At 31.5% G+C, this 17,833-nt stretch overlaps 2 protein-coding genes across 2 annotated transcripts; both read right to left on the minus strand.

Annotated features, from left to right (window-relative positions):
* Positions 1-887: 887 nt before the first annotated feature.
* Positions 888-6,191, minus strand: LOC129306050 (calmodulin-binding protein 60 B-like). The gene is made up of 8 exons (XM_054946366.1): positions 5,543-6,191; positions 4,892-4,967; positions 4,299-4,357; positions 3,463-3,956; positions 3,226-3,386; positions 2,861-3,064; positions 2,444-2,681; positions 888-2,131 (listed from the first exon to the last, which is right to left on the minus strand). Exons 1-8 carry the CDS (start codon positions 5,653-5,655, stop codon positions 1,584-1,586), a joined length of 1,893 nt encoding a protein of 630 aa, XP_054802341.1. The 5' UTR covers positions 5,656-6,191; the 3' UTR covers positions 888-1,583.
* Positions 6,192-12,276: 6,085 nt separating this feature from the next.
* Positions 12,277-14,980, minus strand: LOC129307042 (ribosomal RNA-processing protein 17). Its single transcript, XM_054947901.1, has 4 exons — positions 14,735-14,980; positions 14,495-14,600; positions 13,343-13,460; positions 12,277-12,790 (listed from the first exon to the last, which is right to left on the minus strand). Exons 1-4 carry the CDS (start codon positions 14,851-14,853, stop codon positions 12,555-12,557), a joined length of 579 nt encoding a protein of 192 aa, XP_054803876.1. The 5' UTR covers positions 14,854-14,980; the 3' UTR covers positions 12,277-12,554.
* Between the last annotated feature and the right edge of the window lie 2,853 nt (positions 14,981-17,833).

The following is a 17,833-nucleotide window of genomic DNA, read 5'->3' on the forward strand; positions in this document are numbered from 1 at the left end:
TACATCAATCAAATAATTAATTTATAATTACTTCATCAATAATTTATGATTATAATTTTAATTTTTTTACACTATAACTTCACATATCCAATAATTAAACAATTATATGTTATTAATAAAGTTTAATATTAATTATTTATAATTATTTTATTAGTAATTTATAACTATAATTTTAATTTTTTACAACTATAATTTACATATTCAATAGTTAAATTAATCATTTTAATTATTCGATATATGAAATTACAATTGTAAAAAATTAAAATTAAAATTGTAAATTATTAATGAAATAGATGTAAATTATTTAACTAATATAATATATCCATATTTAATAGAGAAATTACTGTCTTTTTATCCTAATTTCACATTACATTTAGGTCCCAAGAAATCTAATTGTAGTTTTTTGAATTTTGTAACTTATTTGTAAATAAATTAACTTCATGAGATCTATATGTAATTGTTTTAATTATAAATTACTAATGAAGTGATTATAAATTATTTAATTAATATAATATATTTTAATAGAGGTACTATTGATTTTTCACCCTAATTCAAAATTACATTCAAGTTCTTTAGCTGTAATTTTTTAAATTTTATAAAATTCATCTGTAAGTAAATTTGCTCCACAAGATCCACACATATTTTTTCCAATAATTAAACTTACTATTTTGCATTATAAATTTGAGAAATAAATTGCACCAATCGTAACTTTCAAATAAAACACCAAAACTAACTTCCTATAATTTCATTAAATATATTGACAACTCATGTATTGATGTATCGATATTTTTCTTTTGCATCCTCTAATTGAAATGTTGAATTGTCATTTCATTTTATCAAAACACACAGGATAATGTAGGCCACAACGAGAAAACGGATGGTCAAGCTGAAAGGTAAGAAGGGGCTTCTCACATGCCCAGCTAAAAATTCATTCGAGAGACCATCGGAGCACATAACAGTCTAATGTTTAGGACGCGACTTCCATACAAAGCAGGCATCTAACAGATACTATCTCTACACGAATCAATTCAATTTTAGCAACTTAACTACTGATGATCAATTTGTGATTATTGAGTTACAAGGCAAACTACATGATAAAACACATAATTGAATATCACCCCCTAACCTAATAGCACAAAATTCCATAGGTCAAGGCCATTCAGTCCAACATTTATGGCCGTAGATACTTCAAACGTAAAGAAAAAGACCTGAGTTTCCGTAACTCCACAGTGAACTTGTCAGTTTCCAGCAGCTGCAAACATTTTCCGAGTCCTTGAAAGAAGTTGCAGGCTTTAATGTGGAGGGGAAAACATTACGGATAAAACAGCTAAAAGAGAGTTTTTGCAGGGTGATACTCCTGTACAGGCAGATGTCTCAGCAACTGGTTCAAGAATTAAGGCATCATGGAAACTCTTTAGCTAAGATCCTGCACCCCATGATTCAATTTCAATCCCGGATTATTGCCCTCGCTTCATGCTATAGAACTACAGCACCCCAGCAATTCCAAATACCAGGCAAGAGGAGCTTTCGAGGCTGCTATATAACCTGTTCAGATCATTTAGCTGTGCCTTCCAGGTCGTGTTCTATGAATCATCCAACTCAACAAGTTGAGCCCGTCTTTCAGCAGCCTTCTTCCGAATAAAAATACCCCATCTCAAAGCTGCCTTGAGCTTGAGCCAGCCCACAACAGCTTTTCCGGAGGAGCGGTTTCGATCATCATCATAGGTCACGGGGGAAGTAGGCACATAAGCAGATGTACCGGGGTACCCATATTCAGGAGCATTAAAGGAAGTATGAGCATGACCTCCCATGTTAAAAATACGGAGTAGATGCTGCATATCTTCATTTTCTAGCATTTCATGGCTTCTAATACGGATCTCCTCCTCATGGAATAAGTCTTCGAAGCCTCTATAAGAAGGATTTGACATGCTGACATTCTGAAATCCTGGTGCACCTGACTGAGGCGGACCAAGAGTCAGCCCATCTTCATTCCTTGAAAGTTGAGGTTGGTCTGAAGAGCTCATCAACTGGTTTTGTAGTGTCATGTCAGTACCATCAAACTGAATTGAAGAATTAAGATTAGCATGTTGTGCTTGCATTGAAAATCTGGCGGCTGATGCGTCATGATAACCTGGAGACACTCAAAAGTGGCCAACAAAAAATTATCAGTTCATACTCATTAGCTCACTTCGATTTTTTCTTTTTAAAAGGGTGAAAAAGACATTTTGATGAAAAAGTAAGGGTAGAATCCGTACGGGCTCAAAAGACACACACACAAGCATATGCGTGCATGTGTGCTCACCCACCCACACAAACACGCACAGAGAAGTGCAGGGGAAGAAGGACAAGAAGTTCAGAAATAATGTTCATAAAAAAAGAGTGCAAAAGACTATGCCTTTTGCTGTGAGTTTATTATAATGTTGCTTTGCTTGGAAATATATACCTCCAATTGCTACCCCTGAATCCATGGGAGGCTGCCCCGCAGGCACTGCAACAGGCAAACTTGGGATGGAGATCTGCTGATCAAGTGAGTTTGAATAATCATGTGAACCCATCGGAAGCTGGGGTTGAGAATTACCCAAAGTCTTATTCTGATTGTAATTTATCAGAGACTCTCCATCGTACTCTACAACATGCATCCAATTATCATATGCCTTCTTCACCAATGTGTCAACAAAAACCTACATGCAGTCAAGAACAGGGACCATGGGCATTTTCACCTTTCCTTCCATAAATTTTGAAAGAGAAATTCGAATACAAAAGTTTACATTTCTTTTGCATTATAGAAGAGAATTTAGTCCATCAATAAAAATAACATATACAAACATAAATTCAAGATTAACTCTGCAGGCCTCCTGACCTTTTGACTTTCAGAGAGATAATCAGCTGAATAATACTGTTCATTAGTAATTAAGCCACTGAACTCATATATGTTGTTGAAAACAACGCCAACATTCCTTGCATCTTCCGGATAGTATACATAAAGCTTTCCACTAAGAACACAAGTCTTTGCATGCTCAACAAGAACATCCCACATTTTGTTAGACATGCCACTCCCAAGAATCTACATAAAAGATATAATGGACATGAAAAATCTTGACAGAAGGAATTATATCAAATCATAAGCGCAAGCACACAATGAAATTTAATCCTTCAATAGAAATCCCCACCTTAGAACAGTTGATATTTAAAACCCAAAAAGGTTACAAGAGTCAGCATGCTTACATTTCGCAACCTCTGAGGGTCTCTGACCACAAGCCGAAGGAAGTCTTCAACAGTGACTATTCCTGCTTTATTTAGCCTCTTGTGAAAAGACCCATCCTTTCCAATCTTCTCCAGTCTCCAGACCTCATCATTCAAGGCAGGTGGATAGTGTTTCTTGTATACTATAATGTAATATAAGTTTAGTTAGTGACCATGCTAGAAAAATGGGGGGAAATGAGCACAACGTTAAGAACTTACATTCTCCACGGTGATCTTTAACAGTGAAGGCTTCTGTTTTGGCTTCACGAATACGAATCCCCTCACAGCAACCTGAGGCAACTCTAAGCCCCAGCCTGAATTTCCTACTCCTTATCCAGCTAGAATTGTCAGTAAATGTAAGCTCACCCAGTGTTCCTACACCCTCTTTCAGAGTAACTTGCAAATCTCCAGTTAGGAGAGGCCTTTTTCCTTCCCTCTCCTTGACGACATGGCTCTCAAATTCTTCTTCACTCCAATTATCATCATCCTCATTGTTGAAATCCCCTTCAAGCACAATAACATCCAGCCTCACTGAAGACTCTGGGCCAGATGTGATGACATGGCCTGTGTTTCCGTCAATTAAAACAATGTGAATGGAAGCACCTTGTTCCCCCTCCACTTTCCCTCCAGTAAACAGGGGAAGGGATAGCCTGGTCTTAAAGTGCAACTGTAAAATTCTGCCATCAGGACCTTCTATGCGTTTAGGAGATGTCCTGCATTATTTATACTTTGATCATTAGCAGAACATCATAGATACAGATGGAACATTCAATTTTGCATTCAAAGCACAACATATAGTCAATAAGTTAGACTTCAACCATATGTCAAACTTTAATTTCTATTAATACAAGTTATTGTGATGGCAGAATTATGCCATGAAAGTAAAGATTCAAACAATGATGGTATGGAATAACTTCAAGATATCGTCAGATTCATGTGGCATATGTCTTTAGGGGGAATGCAAAGCAGTAAGCAACCAAAATAAAAGTCACATGTTAAGAAAATGTATCTGACCAATTTGTTGCCATATAAAAGAGTATGGAACTACAAAATACCTCCCAGAAAGCTTGGCAGGACCTAATTTTGCTAAAGCACGCTCCACTTCTTCACTAACCTGTTGAATAGCAAGCAAGAGTAAGAAAAGAGATATGCCCAAGGCCAAATATCATGCATGCTAAGTGGCAAACGTACACATGATTTACAAAGGATTTCCAATGCATTGTTTTTTACGACATCAAAGACATAAATAAAATTAGGGAAACTTGACAATGATAATAAAAAATCTGATTGAAGCAAATAAGTATAATGTCATGCAAGTCTAATTTTACTTTCATCCCAATTAAGAGCAGGAGAAGCAAAAGTTTCTGTCCCTCCCCATTTCAGTTCAAGAGGGTTTGGAAAAGAGAACTCAACCCAAGAAAAATATGCCTTTCCATTTTCCATCTCTTTAAGGCCTCCTATCTATAAGGGGTATAAGACCTTCTTTAGTTGTTTGTGAATTTCAGCAAGACTATTTTCAGAACATATTGGGTAAGTAATAGATGCAAGTGATTACTATAAGTCATGTAATGAAACGAATTAAACATAAAATCATCCCATCAGATTTTCATATTCAGGATCAATACCACAATGAACTTAATTATCTTACAACTCTCCGTAGAATTGGCTCCAGTGATGAGCAAAGTTTCTGCAGACTGTCCACTTTGAGAGCTTCAACAATTACACTGCATATAATTTATAAATGTAAAATAAATGCATTCATTAACAAATTCAAAACATGAATTTAAACATTAACAAATGAACAGCTTAAGTGCTTAATATTACAAGTTAGCTTAGCCAATTAGATCCAGTGCTCTACCATCACAAGGGGCTGTGTGTCTAAAAGGAACATAAAACATAGAACATTACATAGAATGGTGGTATAAAATGCGTCACACACTTCAAAGGAGATCGATTACACTTTCTGTTTTGGTTTTTCACATTCTTTCTTTGATTCAATGGCCTCCCCATCATCATTATTGGTCTCTCTCTCTCTCTCTGAAGTGTTTCGATTGAAACCTCTATAATACTCTGCCGACAGCCACTCAACACACTTTACACGCTATTATAAGCATGAAAGCAAAGAGCTTGACTAGACAGTTAGATAATCACATTAGCCAATAAAGTATACTACGGCAGTATGATTTATAAAAAGAACATAAAACACAAGAAATCGGATAGAACCAGCGAAATGTTCACCATGCACAACCTAGCGAGACGGAACTTCAAAAGTGAAAAACAATTGAAGAAAGCAAATCACCTGGCTAAAGCAGGCCGCTTCCTATCAGGCTGATCTTCCTCAGCCGAAGTCGAATCCAGGCCTCGCTTTTCTCTGGCCATACTACCCGATCTCTCCAAATATCTGGTTTGCATTTCTCCGTCGAAACACCTCCAGCCAGTTACTTTCCTGTTTGCGTGCTGAGAAAGTGAAAGGAAAGAGCACCGGCGGCAGCAGAAAACAAGTACCTTCCCGAGTCACGTAAGCCCCCCAAGAATTCAGTTTGACTCGAACTCTCAACTATTCGGAAAACAAAAAACAAAGAAAATCTCAAGTATTGGACTTTTCCTTCGTCTTCTCAGCAGCCAAAAGGGTAACAGAGCAGACGATTTTACCCGTTCGGATCGTCGAAATAAATAATAAAAGGGAGAGAAGGAAAATCCGAAGCGGAAAACGAAAGGGATAAAAAAGTAGGAAAGAGAGAAAAGGCAAAGATGCAAAACGATGGATGGAGGGGAATATGTGAGAAATTTCGCCGAAGGGACGGCGAATTTTCTCTTCTGTGCGTACTTGTACGTGAAGCTGACGCTTATTTTGTCGCAGTCGGGACTAGAGAGAAAAAGGGGTTGCTTTATTTTCAGAGAATATAGAGAGAGGGAGAGTGGATAAACACTGGCGGCTTTTCTTAACAGTCGCGAATCTGAGCGTAGTGGGGTTGGAGGTGGGCTGGGGGCTAGGGTTGGGTGTTGCAGCACCGTCAGGATCCGGTGATGTGAGCCGTCGCTTTAGGGAATCATTTTGGAATATTTTTATATAGTTGCCACGTGGGATTATAAGAATGGTTGGGCATGCAATGAAGATAATTGTCAGCGCCCAAAGCTGAGAGCTTAGTCCCTAGCCCCCAACATAATGCAAAAAAAAAAAAAAAAAATCATTTGAAATTCATGTCAAGCTTGTGAAACATGCCCATGTCAACCAAAGCTCAAGCTGAGAATCCGTGTCTGACTCTTTAGGATGTAATATTTATAAGTTGGACTTTAAAATCTAGGTCTTAAAACTTGATAATTTAAAATTAAATTTAATTTTAAAGTTTCGACCTTTATTTAAAAAATTTAAATTTAAACTTTTAAGTTCTTTTTAAAAAAATTAATATTTTAATTTAAATAAAATGTTTAAAAATTTAACGTGAAACGAATCAAAGTCTCACATAAAATTTAACATAAAATTTGACAAAAATTTAAAATTTTAAATTTAAGATCGATATTAAAATCTTATCAATGTAAATCTAAATCTTCTCCATCATCATCTAAAAATAAAATACTAAATCTCTTAAATATAGATTTACTTGTTAAAAATGAAGGTGGAAATTTAATATTAATTATCTCTGCAACTTCTTCATCATCACCTATAATAAATATTAACGAAATTGTATCATTATTAATCAAATATATGTATGTGCGTGTATAAGATAACTAGGCTTATTAGAACTTGAAAGGTCGGCCGAGTCCGAACCTTTTTTCACAGAGTTTATCAGAGCAAGGCCCCCTAGTTATTTTAAAAAAAATAATTTTGAAAGCTCAAACCCTTGTTTAAATAGGGCCTTTAAGCCTAACCCTTCAGGACCAACCCTTATTATCAACTCTAACAAAAGCATACTAAGATAAAAGGTTATGGAAGTTCATTAATTCGATTTTTTTTTCCTTTCAACATCTCTATGCTCCATGTGTAATTTTGTTTCTCACTTTTAATTTTTATTATCCACATATTTAAATTGATTTCAAATTTAAGGAGGATACATCTATTCTTTAAAAAAAATTAATTACTCTTTCTTTTTTTTAATTACTCATAGGTATTTTTCTATTTGGCAATAATTCTATTTGAGATGTAATAGAACACTAAATACGGAGTACCTCTCTCAATAGGAATTTAGTTATTATTTCTCTTGAGAAGAAAAAAATGCTCCCTTGGTCTCATTTTATAACATATTTTTAAATAAAATTACACAAATCAATAAAACTCATTAATTATACCATACAACATTATTTTTTCAAAACAAAATATAAATTTTATAAAATACCTCTCATTTAATATTCTTTTTTATCAAAGAATATCAAAGAGAGAAAAATTATGAGAAAGGTAATGTTAAAAAAATATCATTAATAAAATCTTATTTTTCTCAAAGTGTTTCAAATGTCAAATCTCCTTAAAAAATGTGTTATAATTTGAGACAAATGACGTACCTAGTTACTCATTATCCTGGTTTACCATAGATTTTTTTTTTTAATCAACAAAAGTTTGGATGATTTAGGTTTTGGGAACTCTTCAAGAGTAAGGTATGCCTCCACATTCAAAGTGTTGGATAGGAAGGTGTAATAGAAAATTAAAATTTTAAAGCTCCTATCTTTATATAGACCGAATGAACTTATTTAAGTCAAAGTAAATAGAAGAGTTATCTTTTAATTCTTCAAACTTGGCGGGTGCTCTTTTCAAGAGTTTGGATCTCAGAAGTTGATAACGTAGATTTGCTCCCTTACCGATATCCACATGAACAACTCTCTAACTTGAATAGCATGTTAGCACTCATAGCGTCCGTTCTTCTTTGAAAGTTAGTTTTTCTTTTTATAGAGTGTTTCATGACTCTCAAAGTGTTTATTTATTTATTTATTTATTTTTGCCGTCATAACTTTTCTAATTCACTCTTCATGAAGCACTTCCCTATTTATATATATGGATTAGGGTTTTCATCTTTCACTTAAAAAGTCCATAAAAATTTAATTAAATTTATCTCATAAATTTAATTCATGATATCATATCTAATTTGAATTTGTCTTGTAAATTCAAATTATAGAACTGATGTGATATTATCTTATATCATATTAGTTATTAAATTTAATCTATCATATAAAATTAAATTTAAAACTAACACAATATAATATAATATATATTACATATACATATTATATTATATATATACGAATATATATATACATATATATATATATATATTTCAAATATATGTGTAATTATATTTTGAATTTTATATTTCATATATATATATATATATATGTATTTATCAAATAAATATTAAAATATATATATATATATATATAATTCATTTACCCTATATTACATTCATTGAATCTAGACATATTTTAGATTCAATGAACTTGGACATTATAGCTCGAGTTAGGCTGTTCTTGTATGCGACCATGTAGACTCATATAAAATTGATAGTAGGCTAATTCTACTATTAGCCCACAAGTCACAAATAACCTCTAGCAAGACATTACAACTACCCAATTCACATAGGGATTGATGATCCAATATAACCTATCATGCAACCATGTCACATCTCTTTTGTCACGCGATATTTCAATCAAGCGTGAGACATGAAATTGTCATTCTCTTTTACCTGACCATTACTTTCTCAATTTTTAAGTGGACTGACTATAACAATGAAAAAAACCCTTTCCATTATAGTATAGTCATACGTTTTCTCAGTCTTACTCATCAAGAAGCCCAATAATATCTCTCACTTAATGTGGGGGACAAATTTCATCTTAACTACTCATATTTCTCTGCATGAATATTACTAAACTTAATCATAGCCTTTATAATCACCCAATCAAAGGTAACTTTTGATTAGGTCAAAGTTTAGTGATCATCATGTAGGAATCCATGATGATCTTAGGTCAAAGGGCTTAATAATATAGTTACATATGAAATAAACTTATGACTTGTACCGCACAACTTTCTCAAAGCGGGTCGGTCTAGCATCTTATACTTTTTGAAGCGTCTATGGCTTTGATTTATATCTCTATAATTAATTAAAGTCATACTAGTCTTGTTTCATCTATGGTATCTTATAGATGACTGATCATGGATATTTAGGACAATCACTATAATTTGTCCAAATATTTAGTTATCATGGTGAACATATAATTGATATGCTAACCAAAAAAAAATTCATTAAATAATAACGTAAATAATATAATAATTGACTTCAAAGCACAATTTCCAACACAAAGGACTCTTACAAAGATAATTATATATTGTCTATTAACAAAATACTCACGTTCACAGTTAGATTTAATTCCTTAACCTTGTTTATCATAGATATTATTCACAAACCAACCATAAATTTATAATTTTATTATTTTCATAAAACATAAAAATCTTTTTTCTTTTTCTTAAAAAGATAAATTTTATTAAATTTACGGATTCCTGATACTTGAAAATCCATTCCCCGCGTTTTTATAAAAAGCATGCGGGATTTGAGTGCAATGGATATCAAGCACGCCATACATTGGCCTGGTTCATTGCGAGGCTTTAAAGATGGATGGATGCCAAATGCCCTGCAAGTGACAGACAAAAAGATGAGACTGGGCCCTGGTATCTCAAATTCAACCAATATTTTACAATCAATTTACACATCTTTTTTTATTAAAAAATATAAAATATTTTTAATTTTTTAAAATATAATTATTATTTTTTAAAAGTATTTTTATTAATAAATAATTTTATATTTATTATAAAATTTTAATAAATATAAATATAAAAAAATAAAATTAATTTAAAAATAGTAACTACTTTATTTAAAGAAGTGATTTAATTAAAAATATTTTATAATTTTTAATAAAAAAAGTATTTACTTTTAAGTAAACACGTTAAAACTTCACGTTCCAAATAAATACGCCTTGAATTGTTAATATTTATTATTATAAATTATTTTTATTGATTAAATAATATTTTCAGATGCTATGTTCTACGTCACTGTGTGTTTTTCAATTGTTATTGTTATTTTTTAAAAATTTAAATGTCCACCCGCAATGCAATGAAGGGGACAAATTATCATAGTTAATGGCTTTTTTTTTTTAAAAAAATGAAGTTGCTAAAGCATCATATTATTCCTTTTAATTTACTTTGTTTTTTCCCCCTCAAAACTGATTACTTACTTTAAACAAGTTTGAAACTTAAACCCCACGTAACATATCAAGCAAACTATTTCTTTTAAAAAAATGGATTAGCATTATTTGCAACAATGAATATCCTTCGAGTATCAAACAACCATAATAAATAATTAATTTAAAAAGTTAAACACTCTAAATGAATCTCTTAAATTATAACAATCAAATAAAAGCAATTACTTGATTAGTTAAAATAACTAAAAAATTGGATATGTGCCTTGTATCTGATTAAGAAAAACGGGGGCCTCGTGCATTATAAGGAGATGAGTATATGGTTTATTAATAGCGTGGTTTTCAATTAATTTCGTAATTATATATGGATGATGATATTGATAAATTACTTAACAGTTAATGAAAAATCTCAAATTTCTATCTGAAACAAATTTGACTTTTGTCCAGTTCTAGTTCAATTAACTGAATTTCTAGTTCAATTATTAAAATACAAATTTTATAAAATGGTCATTATGTGGAATGCCTTCTTAAATTTTACTTCCTTCATTACAAAATATAAGACATTTTTAATCAAATCTCACCCTCAATAAAGTAATTACCTACTTTCAAACTAACCTATCTTTTTATATTTACTCTTATTAAACACTCTACAATAAATATAAAGTTATTATCAATAGAGTCACTTTTAAAAAAAAGCAATGATCACACCTTAAAAGATTAAAAATGTTTTACATTTTTTAACATCCAACTCTTTAAAAAATATCTTATATTTTTTAATGGAGAGAGTAACAAAGAGCAAATCAGAGAAATATAATTTTAAAATTATAAATTCAGATATAATCTAAAGTTTATTAAATAGAGAGGGCATATCAATCAAAATCCCAGAATAAAGCCCACAACAAAATTACTTTGTGCATGAAGAATATTTCACTTTAAGGAGCCTCTTTTTGGTACACAAAGTGTTGAGAAGTCAATTAACGAGTGGTTCATTATTATTATTATGATCATCATCACCATAAAAATTATCAAGAGTTCTGTTAAATATTTTCTTATTGCCATATTTTTATTAAAAGCAATTCTATTGAATATACAATCAAATATGAATATTTCTTTTAAAAGGATTTTAAATCTTAATTTGTTTATGACATACAATTTATTTACTGTATACAACTATTTTTTTATTGAAACAATTTAAGATACAATTGAACATATACACCTTGAATTCTTGAAAAAAAATATTTTACTCTTTGATAACCAAAAATAAAAAAAATAAAAACATTTTACTCTACTTACTAGCTTAATTTTGAACTTCTCTTTTCCTTACAATGTATACAGAGAAGACTAAAAGATTAGCAATTTATTAATATCACTAGTTTGATGGTAAATAAACACATCAATAAAGCTACTTTTCCAAAGCAAATGATAAAATGAACAAGAATAATTCTTCAAGAAAAAGCTGAAAACGTTGACATCTCGACCAAAATGGCATATCTTTATGGAACACTATCTTTCTCATAATATTGATAAAGACTAACGTAGATAAAAACATTCCTGTTAGGGGCAAACACGCCGCAACAACTATTTCGCAAGGAATATTATGATTTCACCATCTAAAAGACTGAAACACCGACATCTGCTTTTGATTCTCTGAATAATTCTTATTAGCTACTCGTATAACCACTACTTCATTCAATTAATCAGTACATTATGTGTGTGTGAGAAGAATTCAATAAAGGCTACGCTCAGATGTTCAATAATGAAGTCCACGAAGGTGAGTGCAGTCGTTCTCACTTCTCACAGAAAGACTATCAACTTAACCGGAGACCCATAACAAAAATTCAAACGAAAGACTTCGTATAAGCATAAATGAGAATGAGAATTGAGTATAAAAAATGGTAAGAGTACAAGTCATTGTCAAAGGAAATATGAATCCTGCAAACAGACGTGCTTGTGGTGTATATATCAAAATTTCTGCATTGAACCTTCAATTCATTTTAACTGGTAACACCTAAAAACAAGGAATTCCTGCCATCACTATGAAACAAGCTCCGACTTCACAATGTCAATACCCAAGCAGAAGATTTCAGCAGCTAAGTTCCTGGACTCTAATTCTTCCGAAGAGGCAAAATCAGCCGTTACCGTTTCTTGTTCTGTTTTTTCCCCTTATTTTTACCTCTCTTTGGATTTGGCCGTGACTTGCGCTTGGCAACTTTTTTAAATGGTTTCTTATGTTTTATTGGTACATTGTGCTTCTTATCAGCTACAACAGGGTGAGACACAATCCTTTCACGAGGATAGGTTTCTTCTTCATGGCCAATCTCACTGGTTATCACAGTGACTTTCACATCATCATTTTCATATGTCCTTCTCCCTGTCAGCAACGGAAGGTAAATCCAATCATCAAACAAGTCACTAACCAAAAGCTAATAAAATAAAATCACAGAAATGATTGCACGTGATGCAGAGAGGTTTTGGTAAAACTTTAAGCAATAAAAGCCTCTATCGAGTACAATAATTAGAGCTTTGGAAGTCACATGGTAAAATTTCAGGACAGAATCAAAAGATATTCCACAGCAATTAATTGCACAATTCTTTAACAAGCATGTGGAAACCACCAGCTTTCCTTTCTTACGTATTTAACTTATGAGTCGGACAAGAGACTCTTGAAGATAATGTTTGAAATTATATAGGAGTTGTCTTGTACTGAATCATCTCAGAAAGGCCAAAAGATACAGTAGATGGAATCTTAGCATCAGAGAACAATGGAAAAATAAGATAGCAGCTTAACCAGACCAGCTCAGCTAACTCATGTTTATAGAGTCTCAGGGCATCGGATAACAGCTGGAACAAACAAAAGCTTCTTGATTCTAGGAACAAGTATTATACATTTTCAAATAAATAGTTGCAGTCTTCACAAACTTACCAGAAAGAGATTCAACTTGCTCCTTATCTTCTTCATTCCCATCAACTTCATCATCAGGCTCCGGGTCAGTGGTTGGCAGAACCCCACCATACAGAGCAAGTTCTTTTTCCAACCTTCTCTGCAACAATAGCTCAATCAGAAAGATTGCAAAGGTAAACCTTGATCTATGTGAGACAAACCTACAACTCAATGTTCCTAGTCTCAAGTGTCATACTGTATACAAGAAGACATTGAAGAAGGCAAGGCAAAATGCTGCACTCAAGCCTTCCAATATGTGAATAAAGGGAAAAACAATATTCCATTTTTGCCCATCTTATTCAAGCTGTGTTCGAATGAATAGACCTTTTCATTACTAAAATAAGACAGAGGCCCTTGCATACAAAGTGTCAAAGTCATGCCCAATCAATTCAAGCAGAGCAAACATTAAACAATCCTTCCACATGTTAAGAAAATGAGCATAGAAGTTTTTCAAGGTAAATACCCTTATTGCATACATTAGACCACCAAACATCTAACAGACATAGTTATTGTCCAGTGCCTTAATTTGAATTACCTAATACTAATGCTCGGCAATAGCCTTCTAATGACTGTGAATCTGCAAGTAGTATACTAAGATGGATCCCATTAAGGCATACAAACTCAGCCACGTGTATGTGGTCTAGCACAGGGGACTGGATAACATCAGGTCCTTGCATTTGCTAATCTCATAAGCTTCAGTTGTTATGCAATTACATTCCACCGCTATCCCTCCCCGCCCAAAAAAATAAAAAATAAAAAATCCCTCTCTTATTTTTGCATTTTTTGTTATATTCAGTGGCGTTTTGCTCAAGTAAGAACAATTCTAAATCAAACTCAACATAGGAACTGAAATTCATACGTCCTCTAGAACAAAGTCCAGAAGTTTACAGCATTCAAACCTAAAAATCAACAATAAACTAATTCGATCTCAAACCTAAAAACCATTGCTTAATAATTAGAATTTTCCATTCATGCCTTAAAGGAGAGTGCATACCAAAAGACCTCACAAGTACGAGGACTCATTGGATTAATCATGTCAGTTAAACACTCACCAAAGAATGTAAATTACGATTAAAAAGACTCCAGCATATAATTGCGAGCCGAGGAATAAGGAACATGTTTCAAAGGTTCTACCTTTTTGCGCAGTTCGATGCGTTTCCACCGTTCCGCCTCCTCTTGTTTTCTTTGAGCTTCCTTCCTCCTCTTCTTCTTCCGCTTGTGAAACCCAGTCACGTAATCCCTTCAAACCCCACAGGACAACTCACTGTCATTATCAACCTCAAAATCTGCAATATTTTACTCACCAAAAGAAAAAAAATCAAAACAATTCGAGCTCTGATTGTATCAAAAAACTGAAAAGGATAGGGCCAGTACTTGAGGTCTTTCTCGTTGAAACCTACGGCCAAAGCTTTGTTCTTTAAAGCCCTCTTCTTGAGATGGCGACCTTGAGACCCTACCTGCGGAACTACTTCCTCTTCCACGTTGCCTACCATTGCCGCTCCAGAAACCTAGTCGCCTCCTTTGTAAATTGGCAAACTGTGAACTGAACGCGGCTCTGCAGTCAGGTCGTTAGGCGTTAGGGATCACATGAACGCAGAACTCCGGTCTCTCAGAAAAACTTGAATTCGAGCCAAATTAAAAAGGCCAAAAAAAAAAAAAAAAAGGGAGAGGGAGGAGAAAAACTTGAATTTTAGCTTATTTTTTTAATAATTTAATTTAATATTTTAATATATAAAGAAAAATGATGATAAAATCTTACTTAAATATATAAATAATAATTAATTTTTTTAAAATGTCATAATTTATTTAAAATTTTTAAGTATTTTTATAATATTAATAACTTTGACTTAAATGATTACATTGTCTCTTATTTAAAATTAATTGCGATTTTTATTTAAGCTCACAAAAATTTAAATAAAAAATTATAATTTTTTATGTAAATTTTTTTTATAATTAATAAATAAGTTTTAAAAGCAACCAGTTTTAATCACAATCTTTATATAAGTTATCACAATTTTAATTTTATGAATAACAAAAATTAAATAAAAAATTCCAACTTCTTATGTAATTTTTTTTAATATTGAAATTTAAATTTTAAAAGTAATCAATTGTAACTCTTGTTTAAGCAATCACAACTTTTATGTTGTGAATCTCAAGTTTTATATGAAGTTTTTTTTATTTTTAAAGTCTAAATTTTAAAAATAACCAGTTATAACTTTTATTTGAACAATAATAACTTTTGTTCTATGAATCACATGAATTAAATAAAAAATTATAAATTTTTACGTAAACTTATTGATAATTTAATCATTTGATATAAAATCATTAATATTAGAAAGGTACTAAAGACTTTGAAAAATTTATAACATTTTAAAAAACTTGATTGTTATTTAGATATTTCGGTAAAGTTTTATAATCATTTTCCTTGTATGTCATTTGTGTTTGGGAAGGGGATGGTTTTAATGTATTTAATTAATTTTCCTTGTATCTCATTTGTGTTTGGGAAGGGGATGGTTTTAATGTATTTAATTACTTCTCCGTCCCTGATTTTAAGTCCCAGTTTTTGGTTAAAAAAAATCTCGTTACAAAGTTCTAAATGTAATTAAAATAATTTCCCAAAATACCTCTTATAAAAGGTCAAAATTATGTGTCATATTATATGATTAAGAGATAAAAATCCTCTGAAGTTGGTTGCCCAAAATTTTGTGATTTGAGATAATATTAGCATTTGATTAAACAAACTTTCATGATTAGGTCACGTTGAATGTTTCAGGGTAATATTAATTGGCAACCCATAAAAAAGATGCGAGGAAAAATTAAAAACAGAGACTTGTAATTAAAAATAGAACAAATACCTACCACAATAACCCTTGAGGATCAAGTCCTCCACCAATATTAACCCTACATAATAAAATAGAAGAATCATATTCAAGAATCACTCAAAAAATATATTTGTAGACAAGGACTAACAAGTTCCATTAAAAAAAAAAAATAAGTTTATGTTTTTATTTTTACAACAAATCATTCTGCATTGGTCCTTGTCTATGAATAAGTTTCTTAAGTGATCTTTAAATGTAATTTTCTTTAATAAAATCCATCATTGCTAGAAGATTTTTTTTTTTTGGGGTTAATGGGCAAAAATCCCATGAACTTTTTCTCTAGGGACAATTCAATTTGACTAATGTTGATGAAATGCGTCCAAAAGTACCGAAACCATTAAATTTAACTAACATTAATTAATGTTGACTATTTAAAAAAGGAAAGCAAATATAAAGTGTAAAAATATTTATAAAATTTTTCTCTAGGAGCTTTTGATATTCTAAAGTTAACAATAGTGCATTGGTAAATATTAATTTTATAAAATAAGCCAACATTCCCCAATCTATTAAGTTCTATTATTAAAACTTCATGATCAATATCAAGTTATTTAACAAATTGAGAAATGTCATATCTGGTAACTTAAGTCAAGCCTAACATGTCAGCCTAAATAAGCTTGAAAAATCTTAGCATTGGACTTAGGGGTTTAAAAAGTTTTATTTATTTTAAACTTATTTGAGCTATCTAAAGAAGACCAAAAAATTTAGGCAAAGCCCAAATCTAAATAAGCTTAGCCCAAATATTCAAATTCTTTTTCATTATTAATAAAATAAAATAAATTTTTAAAAATCTTCATTTTTAAAATAAAAATAAAAATTTGCTAATGAATAAAAAATAAAATAAAATAAAATAAAATAATATTTTAGAATTTGCGCCAACCTGAATAAGCCAGAGTTGTTAGGGCCAGTGTAGTTATATGACATCTTTTATAAAGTTAATGAATACCCATATACTATTGTTGATTTAAGGATTCTAGAAGCTCCTTGATAAAAAAAAAAATTAATAGGTATTTTTGAATTTTATATTTGCTTCCTTCTTTTTAATGGCCAACATTAACGAATGATAGTTAGATTTAACAGTTTGACCACTTTTGCACTTAGTTCATCAATGTTACAAGCACTATTACATTGTCCTTCACTTAAGGATATTGGATGCTTATGGAAAAAAAATTTATAGGTATTTTTGTTTTTTAAACCTCTTATTATTAAATTGAATAATACCTTCCATACCTCTTTCAAATTAATGAATGAATAATGCCTTGTTGTATAAAGATCCCTCATCAACAATGAATGATCTCCAAACTAATTTCACTATTAAAGCCTTACTAAGAGAGATTAAGATCTTGTTTGATTGTTAGAAAGGAATGGAATGGATAAAAAATAAAAGTAAAAGTAAAATGATCAAAATGTGGAGGAGAATGGGTGAATCATATTCAAAAGGGGAAAGGATAATTTAATTCATAGGGTTGAGAGTCATTATTTATAACATTTGTGAAGAATGTGATGATTTCTATATTTGTGATATATAGTATTACGTTTTAGGGTTAAGGGTCAAATTTTTCCTTTAACTGTACACAAAAAGTTAATAGAGACCTTA

The sequence above is a fragment of the Prosopis cineraria genome, unplaced genomic scaffold (assembly GCF_029017545.1).
Source record: "Prosopis cineraria cultivar Desert tree isolate PC_DT_omini unplaced genomic scaffold, ASM2901754v1 PC3, whole genome shotgun sequence".
NCBI lineage: Eukaryota > Viridiplantae > Streptophyta > Magnoliopsida > Fabales > Fabaceae > Prosopis > Prosopis cineraria.

Coding starts and splice junctions, on each gene's coding strand:
- LOC129306050 (XM_054946366.1), bottom strand. CDS start 5,655: ATGCAAACCAGATATTTGGAGAGATCGGGTAGTATGGCCAGAGAAAAG. Junction 4,358..4,891: donor AGCCAATTCTACGGAGAGTT/GTAAGATAATTA, acceptor GCTATTCAACAG/GTTAGTGAAGAAGTGGAGCG. Junction 3,065..3,225: donor ACCCTCAGAGGTTGCGAAAT/GTAAGCATGCTG, acceptor TCTTTTATGTAG/ATTCTTGGGAGTGGCATGTC.
- LOC129307042 (XM_054947901.1), bottom strand. CDS start 14,853: ATGGTAGGCAACGTGGAAGAGGAAGTAGTTCCGCAGGTAGGGTCTCAA. Junction 14,601..14,734: donor TTCAACGAGAAAGACCTCAA/GTACTGGCCCTA, acceptor TGGGGTTTGAAG/GGATTACGTGACTGGGTTTC. Junction 13,461..14,494: donor GCATCGAACTGCGCAAAAAG/GTAGAACCTTTG, acceptor CTATTGTTGCAG/AGAAGGTTGGAAAAAGAACT.